At 38.3% G+C, this 21,720-nt stretch overlaps 1 protein-coding gene across 4 annotated transcripts in view; it reads left to right on the top strand.

Moving 5' to 3' along the window:
• The first annotated feature begins 1,041 nt into the window (after positions 1-1,041).
• Positions 1,042-21,720, top strand: part of Alg12 (Alg12 alpha-1,6-mannosyltransferase) — a 295,448-nt gene continuing 274,769 nt past the window's right edge. For 2 of the 4 annotated variants that reach the window (XM_090371647.1, XM_090371643.1), the window contains exons 1-2: positions 1,476-1,624; positions 21,072-21,199. In XM_090371647.1, the coding sequence (XP_090227773.1) occupies positions 21,074-21,199 (126 nt within the window). In that variant the 5' untranslated portion in view covers positions 1,476-1,624; positions 21,072-21,073. The other 2 variants (XM_090371645.1, XM_090371644.1) reach the window with 2 other exon arrangements.

Raw genomic sequence — 21,720 nt, 5'->3', positions numbered from 1 at the left:
GACACTGACTACTGGCTTCCTTGCATAGAGTCCACTTGAATGGAGTCTTTTTAACACAGTCCAGTTGGAAATGTTTTCACCTGTGGTTACAGTAACCTCAAAAGACAGTTGAAGACAGGACTGTAGGGTTACCAGCTAACACGTGGGGGGAGGGAAATCCCGCGGCCACTGCCGCGGGATTTCCCTCCCCCCATGTGTTGCTGTTAGAGCCTCACAGTAGTTTATTCTGGTTGACCTAGCCCTAGGACGACATTAGCCAACTCTTTTTGTAATGCATTGCATCCTGTCTCTTGAAACTGCTTCCATAAAAACTACAAACTAAACTATTATATTAGGATTGCTTGTAAAGTTACTTTCAACTACCTATGTCTATTGTGTCTGTAAATTGAGTGTGCTGTCTGGTCGATTTGCTTACTTCTCTATACGAAAAACCTCAGTTTTTCCGAGGGGAAACCTTGCTATCTACTGTTGAGACCGACTAACTCAGCCGCGGTTAAAAAAAAGCCTATAAATGTTCCTTGCGTCATCGACGGGATTCGAATCCGGACCTTTCCCACCCGGTGTGGGGAGGATGGTGACTATACTGCGCAGACAAACTAATTCCAAAAAAAAATCTATTATTTTTAGCCCACTCGAAGAATTAAATTCATTTGCCGTGCATTGTGTATTATGTCTATAAATTTCGTGTGTTGTCTGGTCGATTTGCCTGTTTTTCTGGACGAAAAACCCTAGATGACGGGTGGAGGGGGGGAACCTTGCTATCTGCGCCTGACACCGACTAACTCAACCACGGAGTGAAAGAAAAAAAAACCATTAAAGTTCCTCGTGTCATCGATGGGATTGCAACCCGAGCTTTTCCCACCCAGTGTGGGGTGACGATACCACTGTGCTATCCAAGCAGATAACAAACAAATTCCACAGTCTTAGATGGCACTGCGTGGCTTATTAAGCCAACGTGCCACCTCTGCCTAACTGACCCGCTTCACGTCGTCAAACGGCCCGCCATCCCAAAGAATTATCTAGACGATGATGACTTGTCATCATGAGTACCGGAAATATGGCTGTCCCAAAAAACGGGAAGAAGTTATGTGGTCGCAACCTGTGTTTTTATAAGCATAAATAATTTGCATCTCAGTAAGGTTGTAATTCGATTTCTGTTGGATACTTTCTATTGAATTTGCATGCCAGGATGCCTATTATATGAAATATTCCTCTTCGGCGACACTGTTCACAATTCATAAAAACCATCTTTTTCTGTAAATTTTGTTGAGCAGTGTATAATAATATTGTACGAGATATTCCCCGAAACTTCCCCTATAAGTGTATTATAGTGTAATAATATTGTACGAGATATTCCCTGAAACTTCCCCTATAAGTGTATTATAGTGTAATAATATTGTACGAGATATTCCCTGAAACTTCCCCTAGCGGCCTGTAATCAAGGCAAAAGGGATTCGTAAAAGTTTGCGAATTTTCCCGCCTGTGGAGAGTTTTTTTTAAGAGGACTGTTCTAGTTTCGGGAAATTGCTATTTGAATGCCGGAGTTCTGCGTCTGGATTAGGTTTAGGTTTTACTTTAGTCTCAGCCTAGTGCCAAGACGCCAGCTGGTTTCAAATTCCTTCCGGTAAATGGATACTTCGTGTTATAAACATCAAGCAAATTAAAGTACTATTTGAACGTAAAGTAAAATCAAATTACATTCGTTTACGAAATTCAATTTCCATTTTCCCACCGTTATACCAAAATATTTTGGTATACTTGAAAGATTCATACAGTAAACCATAATTTTTGTCAGTCGTATATTTATAAGGGTGAATAAGAAGGAATCATTGTTCACTTTTAGATTTATTTGTGTAATGATAAAAGCGTGAGTGATATTACTTTTTTATTTGTTAGCCAATTAGAAAATTAGATGTATTTCCATGAGGTAGTATAGATCGCTATCTTCCCACATGGTGTAAAATTGACCTGCTTCGAGTGTTCCATCGAGGCTGGAGGAATGAAAACTTTTTCCCTCCATTTTCGAAGTGGGTCAGGGGGTATACAGTCTTTTACCAAGATTCTTTTTTTTTTTTTCTCACCTAGCAAAACCAGCATGCCCGTCTTTCTCCTTCAGCACAACAATTATGGACTGCTGGGCAACTTTGGATGAATCCGCGTTTCTAGAAGTGTAATATAAATATGCGCTCTTGTGGTTTTGCCATCCGTTTATCACGCCTGAAGTATAGGACACTGAAATTTGTTATAGTAATAGTGGCATGTGATGTAAGAAAGCAAGTGTATGAGCTTATGCAAAATCAGCAAAAAAAATTACAAAACAAAACTCTCCAAATGTTTGTCCAGTTCCTTCTTAAATTTATTTAACCTATCAACTTCCACAACGACAGATGGAAGTTTGTTCCAGCAATTAACCACCCGAAATCTGAATGTCACATAGGAGGGGTTGCAATCTTTCCAGAGAAAATTGTGACACAACAGCTACCACAGAAACAGAAATGCAGAATTTTCACAGCAGAATTGTGGGTTTAGGCCTAAATGGATGTCAGATGAACCAATGCGACTTGTGGCAGAGAGGAAAAATGAATGGGATACATATAAATTATCAGATGACACAGAAACCTATGGCAGATATAAGCCAGTTTGTAATCAAGTCACAAAGGAGGCTAGGCAAGTGCAGGCAGATTTCGAGAAATCTTTGGCAAAGGATGCAGAGAAAAACAGCAAGGACCTCTTTACTTAAATAAAATATAAAAGGAAGGAGATGAATCAGATAGATCCACTTGATATCGATCGTTTGACTGTGATGATCCTGCTCAGATAGCTGACAAACTGAATGATTTTTTGCATCTACTTTCACACATGAGTTAAGGGAGGAAAATGCCTGAACAGGTTGCTTGATGATTTTGTAATAACTGAGGAGCAAAGAAGAAGAGAAATTGTTGAAGTTAAACATTCGAAAGGGACCTAGGGTGGTTGGGATCTATCCAGTTATATATGAAAGGATGCGGCAAAGGAACTAAGCAAACCCTTAGCCATAATTATGAGAGCATCCTTGGACTTGGGTAGTTCGCACAGACTGGAGATGTGCAGTAACCCCAATTCACAAAGAGAGATCTAAGGGTGACATGAGTAATTACAGACCAGTTAGTTTAACTTCTGTTCCAGGTAAAATAATGGCGTCACTGGTTATAGATGCATTGCAGGATCATCTAGACAAGACTGCAACAATAATTCAGATGCAGCATGGGTTTGCTAAGGGAAAGTCTTGTCTGACAGATTTGATTGGATACTAAGATGTGGTTACAAAGGAACTAGCCCAGTGGTCAGGAGCGAGAGTGCATAGCACGCGTTCCTTGAGTAGACCGGGGTTCAAGCCCGTGACTACTAAATACGATAAATATTTGTATTGACGATTTATTGTAAACTCTGCTGACTTGGTTGTCGTGCCGGAGTATAAACAGAAAATTTATTTATTTTATTTATTTAGATGCAAAAAATAATTTTGATGTCATATACTTGGATTTCAGGAAAGCTTTTGATACTGTTGCGCATGGAAGGTTACTGTACAAATTGGAGCAGTATGATATTAAGGGTAAGTTGCTACAATGGATTGTTGAGTGGAAGAAGACAGAGAGTGGCAGTCAATGGATGCTGGTCTTCGTGGACTAATGTTATTAGTGGAGTCCCACAGGATCTTGGGCCCGCTGTTATTTTGTATATTTATCAATGATATTGATGAAGGTATGTCAGGCTTAGTGTCGAAGTATGCAGATGATACAAAGGTTGGCAGGGTTGTTAATGTGACAGTAATGGCAGTGTGCTACTGCAACAGGATCTAGAAAATTTGGGCAGATGGGCTGAGAAATTGGCAACTGAAGTTTAATATTGACAACTGCAAAGTACTGCATTCGGGTAGAAGTAACCCCAGATGAATGTACCAACTGTGTGGTACTACAATTAGGGTAGTAGAAAATGAAAAACACCTGGGAATGAATGTGCAGTTATTGTCAATGATATATAGGAATTTTGTTAGTAGGGAAAAGGGGGTGATTATCCCTTTGTATAAAGCAATGGTCAGGCCATGTTGAGTACTGCGTACAGGTCTGGAGGCCTCATTTTAGGAAGGATCTAGAGTTGCATGTACAGAGAAAGGCAACAAGATTGGTCAGGGGAACGAAGGGGTTCTCTTACCAAGAAAGACTTGAGTTCTGCAAATTGCAGCAACTGGAGACTTGGCAAGGCAATCTAATTGAGGTTTATAAGGGCCTTGAATGGGTTGAGCAGGCTGAATTCTGATGGGATTCTTCTGCTTGCTCAGATTACAAACGTGAGGGGGTATAAATTCAAATTGAGGGAAAGAGTTGTAGAATAGATGTGTATCAATTTGCCTTTAACCAACGGGTGGTCAAATGCTGGAACAAACTTCCATCTGTCGTGGAAGTTTATAGATTAAATAAATTCAAGGAGGAACTGGACGAACTTTTAGAGGGAATGGTTGTGTGAAATTGGTATTTTTTTGGCTGATGCTACATAAGCTCATACACTTGCTTCCTTGTGTCACATGCTTCTATTACTGTATCATAAAGAGTCTTTTGATTCATTACTTTAGACATGTGAAGTGTTATTAGGGGACACAGGGAACATACATAGCATATTTAATTATCTGAAAACAATAAACCACTATAACTTTCTGTAATGAACATAAAATAGGGAAACTATTATACGATCCAAATAAAAACCACCTTTTCACTAAGAAACTGAAGTGATTAACATATTCTTAATTGAAATAATTTAACACAAAGTATCCATAAAAAAACAAAGGGTCCTTGTGGCCATAGAAGCGCATGTGCCACTAAACCAACAAACCATTCACACAAGGGGAATTTTTTAGGAATGGGAATGTCAGAAGTTTATTTTGAAGTGATTTTTTTTTTTTTTTTATGTTGATGCTATACAAGCTTGTTTTCTTGCATCATTTGCCTTTACTAATGCTAAATCTTCAAATGGATTTGCCACATCTTATTTATGTTTCCATATCTGTTATGTAAATAAAAACCCACATAAAAACTTGTACCTGTTAGTGTCAGTTGATAATTTGGGCATAGAAAATCAAAGACAACATTGAATAAATTTTCAGCAATTCTCATTTATAAATTGATGAAGCCGAATCACGATGCAGAAATTGATGTAGATTCCTTTTCTGATGTAGTAATGCCCTGCTACATTGAAAAAAAAAAAAAAAAAGGAATACCCAATGAACTTTATCAATTTTCAAAATTTTTCATATCTATGCAGTCAATTATGAAGTTTCTCTATATCATAGAAAAACTGCATAAACTGTCAGGACAGCTCATAGGATTTCCAATGATATATAGGAAATATACTAGCAGGGATAAGGAGGTGATTATTTCATTGTATTAGGCAATGGTCAGGGCACATCTTGGGTACTGTATACAGGTCTGGATGCAGTACTCAAGATGTAGATCTGTTGGAATGGTTACAGAGAACAGTAACGGGATTGGTGTTCTTTCCAAGAAAGACTTTAGTTGTGTAAATTCCAGTGTCTAGAGACTAAGTACTTGCTAGGTGATCTGACTGAGTTAAAGGATTTGAATGGATTGAGCAAGCTGAATGCTGATGGCATTCTTCATCTTGCTCAGACTGCACACATGAGGCATAAATTGAAGAAGAATGGTCGCAGAGGTTTGCTGTTAGCCAGCAGGCAGTTGATTGTTGAAACAAACTTCTCTGTAGTTGTGGAAGTGGGAAGTTTGAATAAATTTGAGGAAAAATTAGAAAAATTATTGGAGGGGATGGACAAGTGATATGGGAGGTTTTTTTTTTGGCTGATTCTGTATAAGCTTGCTTTCTTGCATCATATGCCACTATTGCTATCACACAATTTTTTTTTTAAATTTTGATTTGATTTTTGACAGTAATTTCTCCCTAATGTTAGACACCCAAGTAAAAAATAATAACGAATGAATATTTAAATATATAGTTTGTTAATTTTTACAAAACTTAAATTCTGCAAAGAAACTTACTCCACAGAGCATTTCTCTATAGAAACACCACCAGCAGCAGTGTACATTCAGAAAATACATCACTGCAGTTTTGTGCATGTTCTGAGAATTTACTGCACGAGCCCATTTGTTATCCATTAACTCACTTCCTTGAAAGGGTTAGTTAATTAGCAGCCTACTAACTCTGCTATCTATTTGTTACCAAGCTTGCGTGGAATTAAGTTATTTATAAGATTAATACTAATATTTTATCAAACAAGGTGTTTAGGGCATTTAATGCTGCAGACTATGCAAATTTGAACATGCAATAAGTTGGCACAAAAAATCATCATTTCTGTTTGCAATGAAACTAATAAAGAAACAAATTAGTTTTCTAAGTGATATCATTACAACATCTCACATTGTGAAATCATTTACAAGTTGCCTAGTCTTGCATTTCAAATAAATAATGCTTCTCAGATAGAAAAGGTTATTTTTACTTATTCTCATTTAAGTGGCACCACCCTGGTGTCATAATTTCAAGGATAGTTGTCCATTTGTGGATTGGTAGGTGCCCAGAGCATAAAAAATGTAGCAATGATGCCACATTTCGACTTAATTTTCTGCATTATGAGTTTTGCTGTGTATAGAAATTATGCTTTTTATGCATAGTGTATTTTGCATTAGCAGCATTTGTTGCTAATGCTCCTAAAAATTAAAACAACAACTTCCCTTGCTGCCTCCTTCAATATAACTGGATAGATTAGCATTAGCATTAGTAGAGGCATTTGATGCAAGAAAGCAAGTTTATGCAGCATCAGCCAAAAAAAATAAAAAAATAAATAAATAAAAAATAACCACTTCCACTTCACGCCTCTGTTCGTTCGAAACACTTGTCCAGCTGAGCCTTAAACTTATTTAGGCTATCAACTTCCACGACAAGGGATGGAAGTCTGTTCTACCAACCAACCACCCGCTGGCTAAAGGCAAATTTCCTCATGTCTATCCTACATCTGTCTTTCCTCAATTTGAATTTATGCCCTCTCAGGTGATTATTCTGAGCAAGAGGAAGAATCCCATCAGCATTGAGCATGCTCAAACCATTCAAGGCTTTACACACCTCTATCAGATCACCTCACTGGTGCCTAGTCTCCAGACACTGTAATTTGCAAAACTTAAGCCTTTCTTCGTAAGAGCACCCCTTTGTTCCATTCACCAATTTGCTGCCCTTCTCTGTACTCGTTCCAGCATCTCTACATCCTCCTTGAAATGAGGCCTCCAGACCTGTATACAGTACTCTAGGTATACTCCTGATATTCCTGACCATTGCCTTATACAAGGGAATAATCACCTCCTTATCCCTGCTAGAAAAATTCCTATATATCATTGACAATACACCATGAGCTACTCTTGCAGCCCGTCTGCACTGCTCAGAAAACTTCACATGTGCCTGCACAACCACTCCCAGGTCCCTTTCATTCTCTACCACTGTCAGTGTAGTACCACAGAGTTGATACGTTGCTCTGGGGTTGCTGTTTCCCATAAGTAGTACTTTACATTTGTCAATGTTAAACTTCATTTGCCACCTCTCAGCCCATCTGCTCAACCTTTCCAGATCCTGTTGCAGTAGTATAGTGTCAGTAGTGTCCTTGACAACCCTGCCAACCTTCGTATCGTCTGCAAACTTGGACATTAAGCTTGATATACCATCATCAATATCATTTATAAATACAGAAAACAATAATGGACCCAATACTGAACCCTGAGGGACTCCACTAATAACATTAGTCCACGGTGAGCAGTGTCCATTGATTACCACTCTCTGTCTGCTCCCCCTCAACCACCCCTTTATCCATAGCAGCAATTTCCCTCCAATGCCACACTGCTCTAATTTCTGCAGCAGTCTTCGATGCGCAACAGTATCAAAAGCCTTTCAAAGGTGTCCAAGTATATAATATCAAAGTTATTCCCCGCATCCAGTTCTTTTGTGACTGCATCATAGTATCCAATCAAATTGGTCAGGCAAGACTTCCCCTTAACAAAACCATGCTGTGTCTGAGCTATAACTGAAGTCTTGTCTAGATGATCCTGCAGTGCTTCTCTAACCAGTGCCTCCATTAATTTTCCGGGAACAGAAGTTAAACTAACAGGTCTATAATTACTTGTGTCGCCCTTTGATCCTCCTTAGTATTAGTATTTATTATTAGCAAGGCCATCATGGTGCAAGGAAGCCTATGGCTTATGCTACACCAGCCAAAAAAAAAAAAAATTAAATAAAAAATAATAAGAAGAGAAAAATTTTAAAAAATAAACAATTAATAAAAGAAAAGGAAATAGACAATCTATGCATTTCCCTCCTCCCATCAACTATCCAGCTGACTTTTGAATTTCCCCAAACTGTTAGCCTCTACCACTCATGTAGGTAACTCATTTTAGTAATTTATAATGCACTGGCTAAAATCAAACTTCCTGCAATCCACTCTAAACTTCTCTCCCCATAACTTGAATTTATGGACCCTAGTTCTAGAATCATTTATAACCATGAAATTTCATCCTCATTAGACAGGCAAGAAATGTGAGGAAAAAAACAACTTTCCAAAGCCACAAAAATAACATTTAACAGCAAACTCATTCACACAATAGGAAATACAGTGTTTTAGAGAATATAATAGTAGTAGTAATAATAGAGGCAAGTGATGCAAGAAAGCAACCGTATAAGCTTATGCAGAATCAGCTAAAAAAAAAAAAAAAAAAAAAAATTTCACACAACCAATCCCTCTAAGTTTGTTCTGTTCCTCCTTGAATTTATTAAAGCTATCAAACTTCCACAACGACAGATGGAAGTTTGTTCCAGCAATTAACCACCCACTGGCTAAAGGCAAATTTCTGCACATCTATTCTACAACAGTCTTTCCTCAATTTGAATTTATACCCCCCCCCCTCAGGATTGCAATCTGAGCAAGCAGAAGGATCCCATCAGAATTCAGCATGCTCAACCCATTCAAGGCCATATACACCTTAATCAGATCACCTCACAGGTGCCTAGTCTCCAGCTGCTGCAATTTGCAGAACTTAAGCCTTTCTTGGTAAGAGGACCCCCCATTCGTTCCTCTCACCAATCTTGTTGCCCTTCCCTGCACACTCTCAAGCAACTCTACGTCCTTAAAATGAGGCCTCCAGACCTGTACTCAAGGTGTGGCCTGACCATTGCCTTATACAAAGGGATAATTATCTCCTTTTCCCTGCTAGCAAAATTCCTGTATATCATTGTATACCCCACGACCTGCTCTGGCAGGCTGTCTGCATTGCTCAGAAAACTTCATATCTGACTGCACAATTACTCCCAGGTCTTTTTCATTTTCTACCACCTTAAGTGTAGTACCACACAGTTGGTACGTTTATGTGGAGTTACTTCTACCCATATGCAGTACTTTTCATTTATCAATGTTAAACTTCAGTTTCCACTTCTCAGCCCATATACCCAAATTTTCTAGATCCTGTTGCAGTAGCACACTGCCATTACTGTTATTAACAACCCTACCAACCTTTGTATCATCTGCAAACTTCGACACTAAGCCTGATATACCTTCATCAATATCAATGATAAATATACAAAAAAAAAAAAAAAAAATTTTTTTTTGGTAGTTGTTGGCGCATCGGCTTCTGTGGCCATACTGCACCTCCCAAGGTTTTTGTAGTACTTTGATCTAAGCCCGAGGCGGGATTCGAACCCGCGACCTTTGTGTTGCCAGGCAGGCACTTTACCCATCCGGCTAGCCCGATCGCCGATAAATATACAAAACAACAGTGGGCCCAACACAGAACCCTGTGGGACTCCAGTAATAACATTAATTACCACTTTGTCTTCTCCCACAACCACCCTTTTATCCGTTGTAGCAATTTACCCTTAATACCATACTGCTCAAATTTGTAAAGTAATCTTTCATGTGCAACAGTGTCAAAAGCTTTTCTGAAATCCAATTATATGATATCAAAATTATTTTTTGCATCTAGTTCCTTAGTAACTACATCATAGTATCCAATCAAATTTGTCAGACAAGACTTTCCCTTAACAACCCATTCTGTGTCTGAATTATTGCTGCAGTGTTGTCTCGATGATCCTGCAATGCATCTTTAACCAGTGACTCCATTATTTACCTGTAACAGAAGTTAAACTAACTGGTCTGTAATTACTCATGTCACCCTTAGATTTCCCCCTTTGTGAATTGGGGATACATTTGCACATCTCCAGTCTGTGGGGAGTTTCCCTGAGTTCAAGGATGCTCTCATAATTATGGCTAAGGGTTTGCTTAGTTCCTTTACCACTTCCAGTTCCTAAAAAGTGGGTGACAAATCCATCCCATCCAATTATCATCTCATTGCACTTCTCCTCTTTCTAAAGCAATGGAGGAATCTATTAATCACCAACTCTTAAACTATCTATAAACCTACTTTCTAAACTAATGGTGAAATCTATTAACTGGGAACTCTTAAACTATCTAGAAATTTTCTTTCTAAACTAATGGAGAACTCTACTAACTGTCAAATCTTAAAACTATCTAGAAATCTTTCATCTGATCAATGATTGCTAGTATGGATTCCATAAGTGTCGATCCACTAGTGATGTTCTGGCTTATGTTACACATCTATGGTCAAATTCAATGGAAAATTTGGTGAAACTCAAGCAGTTGCTCTTGACTTTTCAAAGGCTTTCAATCATGTTTGGCATACAGGTCTTCTAAATAAGCTTTCATCTTATAGTTTGCCAACTGCTTTTTGTAATTGGGTATCCAGTTTTCTCTGTGACCGCTTACAAGGGTGATGGTAAATGGTTCTCTGTCTTCTAACTTCTCCACTAATGCATTTTTTCTGCAAAACCAGATGGTTCTTTTGTCACTTCAGCCAAACATAAAGCTGACCTGCTAGCATCCTACTTTTCTTCTAACTTGTGTACTGATGACCTTGGTAAACCCCTCCTACCATTCCCAGTACACTCCATTCAGTGTCAACTCTGGTCTTCCATCAAGGATGTGAGAAGAATTTTGGATAGTCTTGATGCCAAAAAAATGCCAGGTCCTGTTGGTATTTCTCCTTTTTTTTTCAAAACCTGTGTCACCCTTCTGCTTGGAAATTTGCTCATATCCAGCCAGTTCCTAAAAAGTGGGGCAAGATTGAGTTCTTTCTCCTACTCTTTTCCTCTTGTATATTAATGACCTTTTTCCATTGTTCAGAAATCCTATCCAGAGTTTTGCTGATGATAGCACATGCTTCTTGATTAGACCGGGGTTCGAGCCTGTGCCCACCAAATACGGAGGATGCAGAAAGGTCAGGGAATGACCACCTCAGATCCCCGGAGCAGTATGGCCTTAGTGGCTAATGCTCCTAAAAACCAAATAACAAAGAAACCTTCCAGTTTGAGAAACCTTGTCTTGCTCAAACAGTTTCGACTTCTTGAATACCAATTCCTTAAATGCTGATCTCCAGATAATCCTCCAGTGGGGCAAAGATAACTTAGTTAATTTCAATCCTTCCGTAACTCAGGCCAGTCTTATATCTTGCAAAAAGAATTCTTTTGTCCCTATGCTTATCCTCAATGACACTCAGAATTCTAGACAAGATCACATATCTCTATTAAGGATTATTCTGACTTCTAATCTTTCTTGGCATAAGTACATCACAAATATTGCTGCCTCTGAATCTAAAAAATTGGGTTTTCTCTTTCATTCTCTACGTTACTTTGCTTCCAAACAAATATTCACTCTATACGAATCACAAATCCACTCTACCATATAATCCAAAGATGCTCTCATAATTAAGGCTATGGGTTTTCTTGCCTCCTTTGCTGTCTCCCTTAAAATAATTAGATATATTCCATCAACCCCAAGTGCCTTTTTTATGTCCACCTTCAACAATTTCTGCTCCACTTTCCTTTCCTTTTTTCTCTCACTGCCCAATATATGTACATATATCAATATGGAATATACGTATTGTCGGATGTACGGTAACTAAGTGTTAAGTGTATTAATGTTAATCATATGACATTTTAGTTTTGGAGTATCGGTAGATACCTAGAAAAAATTAGTTAATGAAAAATATTCAAAAACATCTAAACAGTTACATTTAAATTTTTGGATAGAAATCTATCCCTGCATGACACTTGTGTCAAAAAATTTCATTGAAATCTGTGCAGAGTTAATTTATTTAGGTTTTTAATAATCAAAAGTGCAGTTATAAAATTTTTCAGTTTCTGTTCTTGACATCCTAAAAGAAAAAAGGCTGGATTAAGATGCTCTGCATCATGGCAATGTCTGTTAATAAAATAAAAATACAGGATCAGAGTGACTAAGTGACTATATAGATAAAAAAAATATATATATTTTTTAAGACACAGAAATGCAAATGCAACTGTTTTTTTTTTTTTTTTTTTTGAAAGATACCACTACTTTTTACAAGCACCTGAAGTATAAAAGACAGTTAAAAATGGAGATTTATATATGAACTACAGTAATAAAACATCTTCAACATGAGCCTGTTATCTCAGGCCTTTATGTAACCATAACATTCTGAGATTTCAAAATTCTATTTCACTGTCTACTTCTACTAAATTCTAGTCTAATACTAGATTAAATCAAATTAAACCAAGTCAAAAAAAACATGGCATCACTTTATAACTACATATTAGAAGCACAATAAGTCATAAATCTAAACAAGAACAAGACATCAATAGGAATAATACCAGTGTATATGAAAAAACTGGTAACTTTTCTACATTTCTGCTAGAGATTTTCCTTAAACTAAATAAAAAAAAAAAAAAAAAAATATATATATATATACATACAGGGTTGTCAAAACCAAAGCACTCCTATGCAGAGGGCTCCGGAGCGAGCTCCAAGGCTCACACCGAAGAGAAACTCAGACAACGGGCACAACAAGGAATTCACCCACCATCCATTGGAAAAAAAAATTAATTACAAAATTTGTCACGGTATGGCACATAACTATCTTAGTTACGATTATGCAAATAACTTATGTTATTTGCATAATCGTAAGTTATTGCCACAGCGCTACTGTACTGTATAAAAGCAAAGCAGTCTCTTCAAAATCATAAAGTAGATGTTTGCCTGCACTACAGCAGCAATGCCAACAACGTTGCAGGAAAAGGCACTATTAGTGAAGCTGTACTGTCAGAACAGCAACAATGCAGCTATCAGAGAGTTCTGGCATCAGAAGTGCTAAGGCATGGAACTATGACTGTTTGTGCTGTCTGCAAAATGATTGCGAAATTTGAAGGGACAGGACATCTTGGTATTCAACCAGGTAGAGGTCGAAAATGAGTGGACGCCTCTTGTGTTGAAGATGTGTCTATGACTATCATGGATTTATCAAGTCAATCACCATGTGGTAGCACAAGTGTGCCAGTTGTTTCTCGTGAAGTGGACATGCCATATTCCACTGTAAGGCTAGTAATGCGTCAGGTGTTGCAGTACTATCCTTACAAGATGCACATGCTACAGCAGCGAAAGCATGGTGATGCAGATATTCATTTTCACATATGCACTTCAGTTTCTGGCAAGAATGGCAGTGGATGTTACTCGGCCATGGAACATCCTATGGAATGATGAAGCCAACTTCTGCTTAAATGAACAAGTGAATACACACAACTGTTGCATTTGGGCAACAGAAAACCCTCAAGTTATCCAAGAGGTCCCGTGTCATTCTCCAAAAGTGACAGTGTGGTGTGGATTTACGGCAACACTCATGATTGGGCCATATTTTTTTGAACAGGGTAACACTGACGGGACCCTGCACCTGTTCCATCACCGGACAGTGATGTTGCCAAATTTTGCAATACCAGAGCTGCAACAATGTGGGTGCCTTCAGGATACCATATTTGTGCAAGATGGTGTGCCACCCCACATCCACCGTTGTGTCCAAAGATTGCTAGACCAACCTTTCGGCCCTGGAAAGATTGTGCAAGGCTCAAGGGGTAGAATTTTTTTCCGCCTGGTCTGTACTTGTTAACAGGAGAGACTGCTTCTATAGGGATGGGATACACTTAAATAGAAAGGGCGCGAGAATATTTGCTGATGCTATCGAGGCAGTGTTAGGTGGGTTGGAAAAATGCTAGCTTGGGGGGATATAAGGACTAATAGATTAACAGTAGCCACTGGCAGAGGTGAAAGTGATTCTTGCACTGCTTTTATTGGAATGAGCAGCAACCTGGAAAACAAGATGTAGGATATTTCAGAGACTGCTGGGGGTCATTGCGGTACAAGTAAACACATGGGTTGTGTTAGGGTAGCTAAGAATAGTAACAGGTGCATGTATACTTGCGTGTAAACGAATGCCAGGAGTTTGGTAAATAAATTTGATGAATTTGAGGTATTGCTCAAAACATCAAAGGCAGATATTGTTGGGATATCAGAGATGTGGTGCCACACAGATATAAAGAATGCAAAACTGGAATTTGGAGAGTACAGTGTGTACCGGAAGTACAGACTGGATAGGAAGGGAGGAGGGGTTATGCTATTAGTTCAGAAACACTTAAAATCCAAAGAAGTGAAGCCAGTCGACATCGCTGGACAGTGCAGTGTTGAGTCAGTTTGGTGTAACATAAGCATTGGGAGATCAAAACTGAGAGTAGGAGTGTGCTATAGGCATAACGACTGATGAGTATAATAAGAAACTGTACAGAGAAATAAAAAGAGTGGGCCAGTAAATCAGAGAGTCTTATAATGGGAGATTTTAATTTCCCCGATATTGACTGGAATTTGTGGGTTGGTCACTCACACACTAGCAAGTTCTTATCTGTTACCCCAACTGGACGTATTACCTAGATGTTCTGGGGGCAAAGACGTTTCATGTGAGTGGGTAGCTAATATCAGGGAAGAGAGCCTAAAAAACTTCAAGGGTTGTGTTAGGGTTGTTAAATATACAAGAACAGTAAATCTTAATTGTTTATACAGTAACGTTAGAAGTGTCGTCAATAAAATGAGCGAAATTTTGTGAATTGGGGTCGCATTTGCACATCTCCAGTCCATGGGTACTTCCCCTGAGTCCAAGGAAGCTCTCATAATTATGGCTAAGGGTTTGCTTACTTCCTTTGCTGCCGCCTTTAATATAACTGGATAGATCCCATCCACCCCAGGTGCCTTTCTTGTATTTATCTTCAACAATTTCTCCTCCACTTTACTCTCAGTTATTACAAGATTCTCTAGCTTACTGCCAGAGTTGAATTCACCTCTGGCATTCCCCTTGCTGAATAACTCCTCATGTGTGAGTGTCAATGCAAAATATTCATTTAGTTTGTTAGCTATCTGAGCAGGATCATCAACAGTTGACCCATCAATATCAAGTGGACCAATTGGATTCATCTCCTTCCTTCTAGAGTTTGCATAAGTAAAGATTCCAGGTGCCTTTTTTACGTTTAACTTCAACAATTTCTCCTCCACTTTGCTCTCAGTTATTACAAAACCACTTAGTTTCCTGTTACAGTTTGATAAACTTCTGTCGTTCCCCTCCTTGACTAACTCCCCGTGAATGTAGATGCAAAATACTCATTCAGTTTATCAGCTACTTGAGCAGGATTATCAATAGTCGAACCATCTATGTTAAGTGGCTCAATCTGATTCATCATATTCCTTCTAGATTTTACATAAATAAAGGACTCTTTGCTTCCTTAGCCAAAGATTTCTCGTAATCTGCCTAACCTCATTTGACTTGATTACAGACAAGCTTATATCTGCCATAGGCTTCTGTGTCACCTGATAATTTATTTGCATCCCATGCATTTTTCTTCTCTGCCATGAGCGTCATTAATTCATCTGACATCCATTTAGGCCTGAACCCCGAACAGTATTTCTTAGTTGGTATGGAAAGCTTAACAGCCTCCAAGATTGTCCCTGAAAGCTTTCCATTTAGAATTCACCATTGGTAACATCATCAGTTGATCACACTATAGAATTTAAAAACTGTCCTTTACGAAAACATAAACCATTCCCTTTACCCATGATGGTAGTTACATTTTTAAGTAAATCTCATGTACACTGTGATCAGTGTTACCTAGTGGTTCCTTTATCTGCAAATTCTTAATGCATGAATATTCACTGCTGATAATCAGATCAAGAGTATTACTCTTTCTGATTGCCACTCAATCCTCCAATAAATCCACAAAAGTCTTGCTAGCGTGTGAGTGCCAAACTCACAAGTTCCAGTCAATATCTGGATAGTTAAAATCCCACATTAGAAGACATTCTAATTTACTGGCCCACTCTCTTTCTCTGCACAAGTGTTTGTTGTACTCATCAGTCATTAGGTCTATAGTACTCCCATTTTCCCTTTCCCAATTTGTATATCACACCAAAGAAACTCAACGTTGCACTGTCCACCCATGTCAACTGGATGCACTTCCGTAGATTTTGTTTCTTAACTAACAGCATAACCCCTCCTCCCTTCCTACGCTGTATATCCTTTCTGTACACATTGTACTCCCCAAATTCCAATTATGCACTGCTTATATCTGTTTGACTCCATGTCTCTGATATCCCAACAATACCTGCCTTTGATGTCTTGATCAGCATTTCAAATTTATTTACTATACTTCTAGCATTGGTGTACATGCAAGTATACGTGCACTTGTTCTTACTTTTAGTTACTCTAACACAGTCTATGTATTTACTTGTTCCATGATGACTCCCAGCAGTTTTTGAAATCCCCAGAAACGTGCTCTCTAGACTGCTGCACATTACAATAGAAATAGTGCAAGAATCACTTTCGCCTCTGCCTGTGGCTATTGTTAATCTTTTAGTCTGTGAATCCCCTTCCCCCATGAATATATACATGTCTGTTAAATTTTTATGGTATGAGACTTTAAGGGCTATTAATGCTTCATTTGACAAATACACTTTTTTGGCATCTTTTGTATTTTACAAATATTTCACAACTGGATTTTCATCTCTTATGGTCTAGGTAGGCAGCACCACATTGAAGAGATGACCAACAATATTGTGGATGCAAATCAGTCCTTGAACTCACACTTGCACAGACATAATATACCTAGCACAGTGTGGCTTTAGGTGCTGATTTGATATATAAATTATAGCAAAAAAATAAAAAAAAAACATACATGCAACTTTTTACCCTATGGTCAAAGTAGTAAACATGCTTAAAAAACCACGAAAATAACAAAATATATTGAGACTTATATTTGGTTATAATTCTATTTTCAGATTTACCGCGATATCAAAATATTTTAGAGGCTGATTATATAGAGCATTTCAGAAAAATTATGTACAAATATTTAATCACATGTTTGTAGTTGAGCAAAATTTTTTCATCTTCAATTAGAATGTTTTGCTGGTAAAAGTTAGTCATTGAAAAATTTGGAAATGGAAATAATACCTATATATAAAGCAATGCATAAATAACATAGCAGCATGACATTTGAACAATGCAAAGCAGTTTTTTTAAGAGGTACAGAAAATCTGAGAATGAACATAATGTTCAAAGATAGTGGAGACATGGATTTGCCCTAAAACAAATACAGAGGGATGTGATAAATTTGAGACATATGGTATGTCTCTCCCAACCCTCGCAGTAGGTGAAGAAAATTCCGACATTGTTTGTGGTGATTTGCATGATCAGCGCATAAATCTGTAAGACAAGCTTGTGAGTTGGATCAGTAGATTTACGTGTGCAACACATTCTTAAAAAGCCAAGTGGAAACTTACATGCTGAGGTTTTCTACACAATACGAATGAGGATGATCCTGATTGTTCAGTCAGATGACATTAAGGCTCTCTGATATATTGAGCTGACATAATTGTGTGTATGTTGGTTCCCAATTGATTCAGTCATGTAATATCTGGTGTAGTAGTAGTAGCAGCATGTGATGCAAGAAAGCAAGCGTATGAGCATATGCAGCATCAGCCAAAAAAAAAAAAAAATTACAAAACAATCCCCTCTAAATATTTGTCCAGTTCCTCCTTAAATTTATTTAACCTATCAACTTCCACAACAACAGATCGAAGTTTGTTCCAGCAATTAAACACCCGCTGGCTAAAGGCAAATTTCCACACATCTATTCTACATCTGTCCTTCCTCAACTTTAATTTTTGCCCTCTTAGGTTCGTAATCTGAACAAGTGGAAGAATCCCAACAGAATTCAGCGTGCTCAACTCATTCAAGGCCTTATACACCTCAATCAGATCACCTTGGAGGTGCCTAGTCTCCAGCTGCTGCATTTTGCAGAACTTAAGCCTATCCTGGTAAGAGGATCCCTTCATTCCCCCTTACCAATCTTGTTGCCCTTCTCTGTACACACTCAAGCAAATCTACATCCTTCCTAAAATGAGGCCTCCAGACCTGCACGCAGTACTCAATGCTTGGCCTGACCATTGCCTTATACAGAGGGACAATCACGTCCTTTTCCCTGCTAACAAAATTTCTGTAGCATTGCTCAGAAAACTTCATATCTGACTGCACAATTACTCCCAGGTATTTTTCATTTTCTACCTCCTTAAGTGTAATACCACACAGTTGGTATGTTTCTCTGGGGTTACTTCAACCCATATGCAGTACTTTGCATTTTTCAATGTTAAACTTCAGTTGCCACTTCTCAGCCCATCTGCCCAAATTTTCTAGATCCTGTTGCAGTAACACACTGCCATTACTGTCATTAACAACCCTGCCAACCTTTGTATCATCTGCAAACTTCTATACTAAGCCTGATATACCTTCATCAATATCATTGATAAATATAAAAAAAACAACAGTGGACCCAACACCGAACCCTGTGGGACTCCACTAATAACATTAGTCCACAAAGAGCAGCACCCATTAATTACCGCCCTCTGCCTTCTCCCACTCAACCATCCTTTTATCCATTGTAGCAACTTACCCTTAATACCATTCTGCTCCAATTTGTACAGTAGTCTTCTATGCAGAACAGTGTCAAAAGCTTTCTTGAAATCCAAGTATATGATATAAAAATTATTTTTGCATCCAGTTCCTTTGTAACCACATCATAATAACCAATCAAATTTGTCAGATAATACTTTCCCTTAACAAACCCATGCTGTGTCTGAATTATTGCTGCATTGGTGTCTAGATGATACTGCAATGCATCTTTAACCAGTGACTCCATTATTTTACCCGGAAAAGAAGTTAAACTAACTAGTCTGTAATTACTAGTGTCACCCTTCGATCCCCTTTTGTGAACTGGGGACACATTTGCACATCTCCAGTCCATGGGGACCTCTCCTGAGTCCAAGCATGCTCTCATAATTATGGCTAATTGTTTGCTTATTTCCTTTGCCGCCTCCTTTAATATAACTGGATAGATAACTCTTCATGTGTGAATGTAGATGCAAAACTCATTCAGTTTGCTCTCTGGGCAGGATCATCAACAGTTGAACCATCGATATCAAGTGGACCAATCAGATTCATCCCCTTCCTTTTAGAGTTTATATAAGTAAAGACATCCTTGCTATTTTTCGTAGCATCCTTTGCCAAGGATTTCTCGTAATCTGCCTTCGCCGGCCTAACCTCCTTTGTGACTTGATTACAGACTAGGTTATATATATCATAGGCTTCTGTGTGTTGCCTGATAATTTATTTGCATCCCATTCATTTTTCTTCTCTGCCAGGAGTCTCAATAGTTCATTTGACAACCATTTAGGCCTAAACCTTGAACAATATTTCTTAATAGGTATGAAACGTTTAGTAGCTTCCACTATTAGTTTCTTGAATTCTTCCCACTTAGAATTTGCTGTTGGTAGCATCATCAGTTGGTCCCACTGTAAAGAATTTAAAAACTGTCTGAGTCCACTATAGTCACCTTTACGGAAGCAAAAACCCCCTTCCTTTACCCGTGATGGTAAATATATCTTTAAGTAAATCCCACATCAGTACACTGTGATCACTGCCACCTAGTGGTTCCTTTATCTGCAAATTCTTAATACACGAATGATCACTGCTGATAACCAGATCAAGAGTAGTATTACTTTCTCTGGTTGCCTCTCGAACATGCTGCTGCAGAAAACAATCATCCAATAAATCCACAAAAGTCTGACTAGTGCGTGAGTGACCAACCCATAAGTTCCAGTCTATATCTGGGAAGTTAAAATCCCCCATTATAAGACATTCTGATTTACTAGCCCACTCTATTTCTGTGTACAATTGTTCATTGTACTCATTCGAGTCATTAGGCCTATAACACACTCCTCTTATTTTTGCTTTCGCAGTGCTTATATCACACCAAACTGACTCAACACTGCACTGTTCATCTATATCAACGGGTGTGATGTGGTTTAGTGTCTCATCCATAGAAATTGTTGGACTATATTTTTTTGAAGGGACAGTTATTGATGGTATGTATTTCACATAATGTATCCGTTGTGCCTGCCATTTTTGAGTTTTATGGGAATAATGTGGGCCTCTACTGACAAGTTATGGCATCTCACATTATCCTTGTGATGTCAGGCTTATCTTGATAATTCTTTCACAGACCAGTGGATAGGCTGATGAGGAAGTGCCAAGTATTTCCCAGTTTTGGGAGATATATGCGAGGAATGTATTGTGTTGTAAAAAACCAGCCACAATTCAGTAATTAAAGGATGGAATTAAATAAGCATGTGACATAATGCCAGCAATTACATTGGAGAATGTCTGTCATTCAGTTATTTGCTGCTGTGAACAGTGCCTAGAAGAAATGGCAGACAATTTGAGCATCTGCACACAGAAGTGAAGGGGGATAAAATAGCTGTAGCCCCCCTTGTGGTAAAATGTGACTTTTTTACTGTTTCATAATGATTATGATTCTCTATAACACTGCTTCAGCCCTTCCCTTTAGAGAAAATCCTGAGACTGCCCCTGGCTGCCTTAGTTCATCACAGACCATGAAGCATTGCTTCAAAACACTCTGCAATAATGGTTTTTGAGGCTTGTAATTAGCTTTCTTTATTTCCTAAAATGTGTGCACATATATGTTTTTGAGACTCTATAGAACAAATAAAAAAAAGTGCCTATAAGTAATTTTTTTTTTTCTTTTCTTTTGTATCCTCTAATCAGAAATGGAGCTCTTTCTAGTGATAATAGCAGCTGTTCATCTGGTAGCATGTCCATACACCAAAGTAGAAGAAAGTTTTAACTTACAGGCAATACACGATGTGCTCTATCATGGCAGTAATATTTCTCAGGTTTGCTAGAATATAATATTACAATAATATACACACTTGTTTCAAAGTTGAATTAGAGGAATTTATTAAAATTTGGCTGTACTGTACTTGTTTTTAAAAATAAAACAAAATTGCTTTCTTGACTTAGAAATCATTTGAGTTAAAAATTGAATATACACTGTGGACAGACATGGGATACTTACGTAGTAATGGGTAGGTCCACCTTTTGCACAGATAAGGGCAGTCACATGGTGAGGCATTGAGTCCACTAGGTCACAAAAGTGTTCCTCAGGTATTTTCATCCATGCTTGCTGCTCCGCTGTCGATAATTCCATTGCATTCCTGCATGGAGGATCCAAAGCTCAAATGGACCTTTCAACAGCATCCCAAAGATGCTCCACAGGGTTCATGTCTGGTGAATGGCGAGGCCATTCCGTGATGGCAAAATCTGTGGAATGATCTTTGAACCATGTTCTAGTTACCACTGCTCTGTGGGGAGAGGCACATTGTCCTGTTGGAAGAGTCCATTGCCCTGTGGGCAC

Source organism: Mastigoproctus giganteus, chromosome 4, assembly GCF_048544385.1.
Source record: "Mastigoproctus giganteus isolate SK-2022 chromosome 4, ASM4854438v1, whole genome shotgun sequence".
NCBI lineage: Eukaryota > Metazoa > Arthropoda > Arachnida > Uropygi > Thelyphonidae > Mastigoproctus > Mastigoproctus giganteus.
Note: the sequence above shows the minus strand (reverse complement) of the source record. Positions and strands in the feature narration are given on the sequence as shown.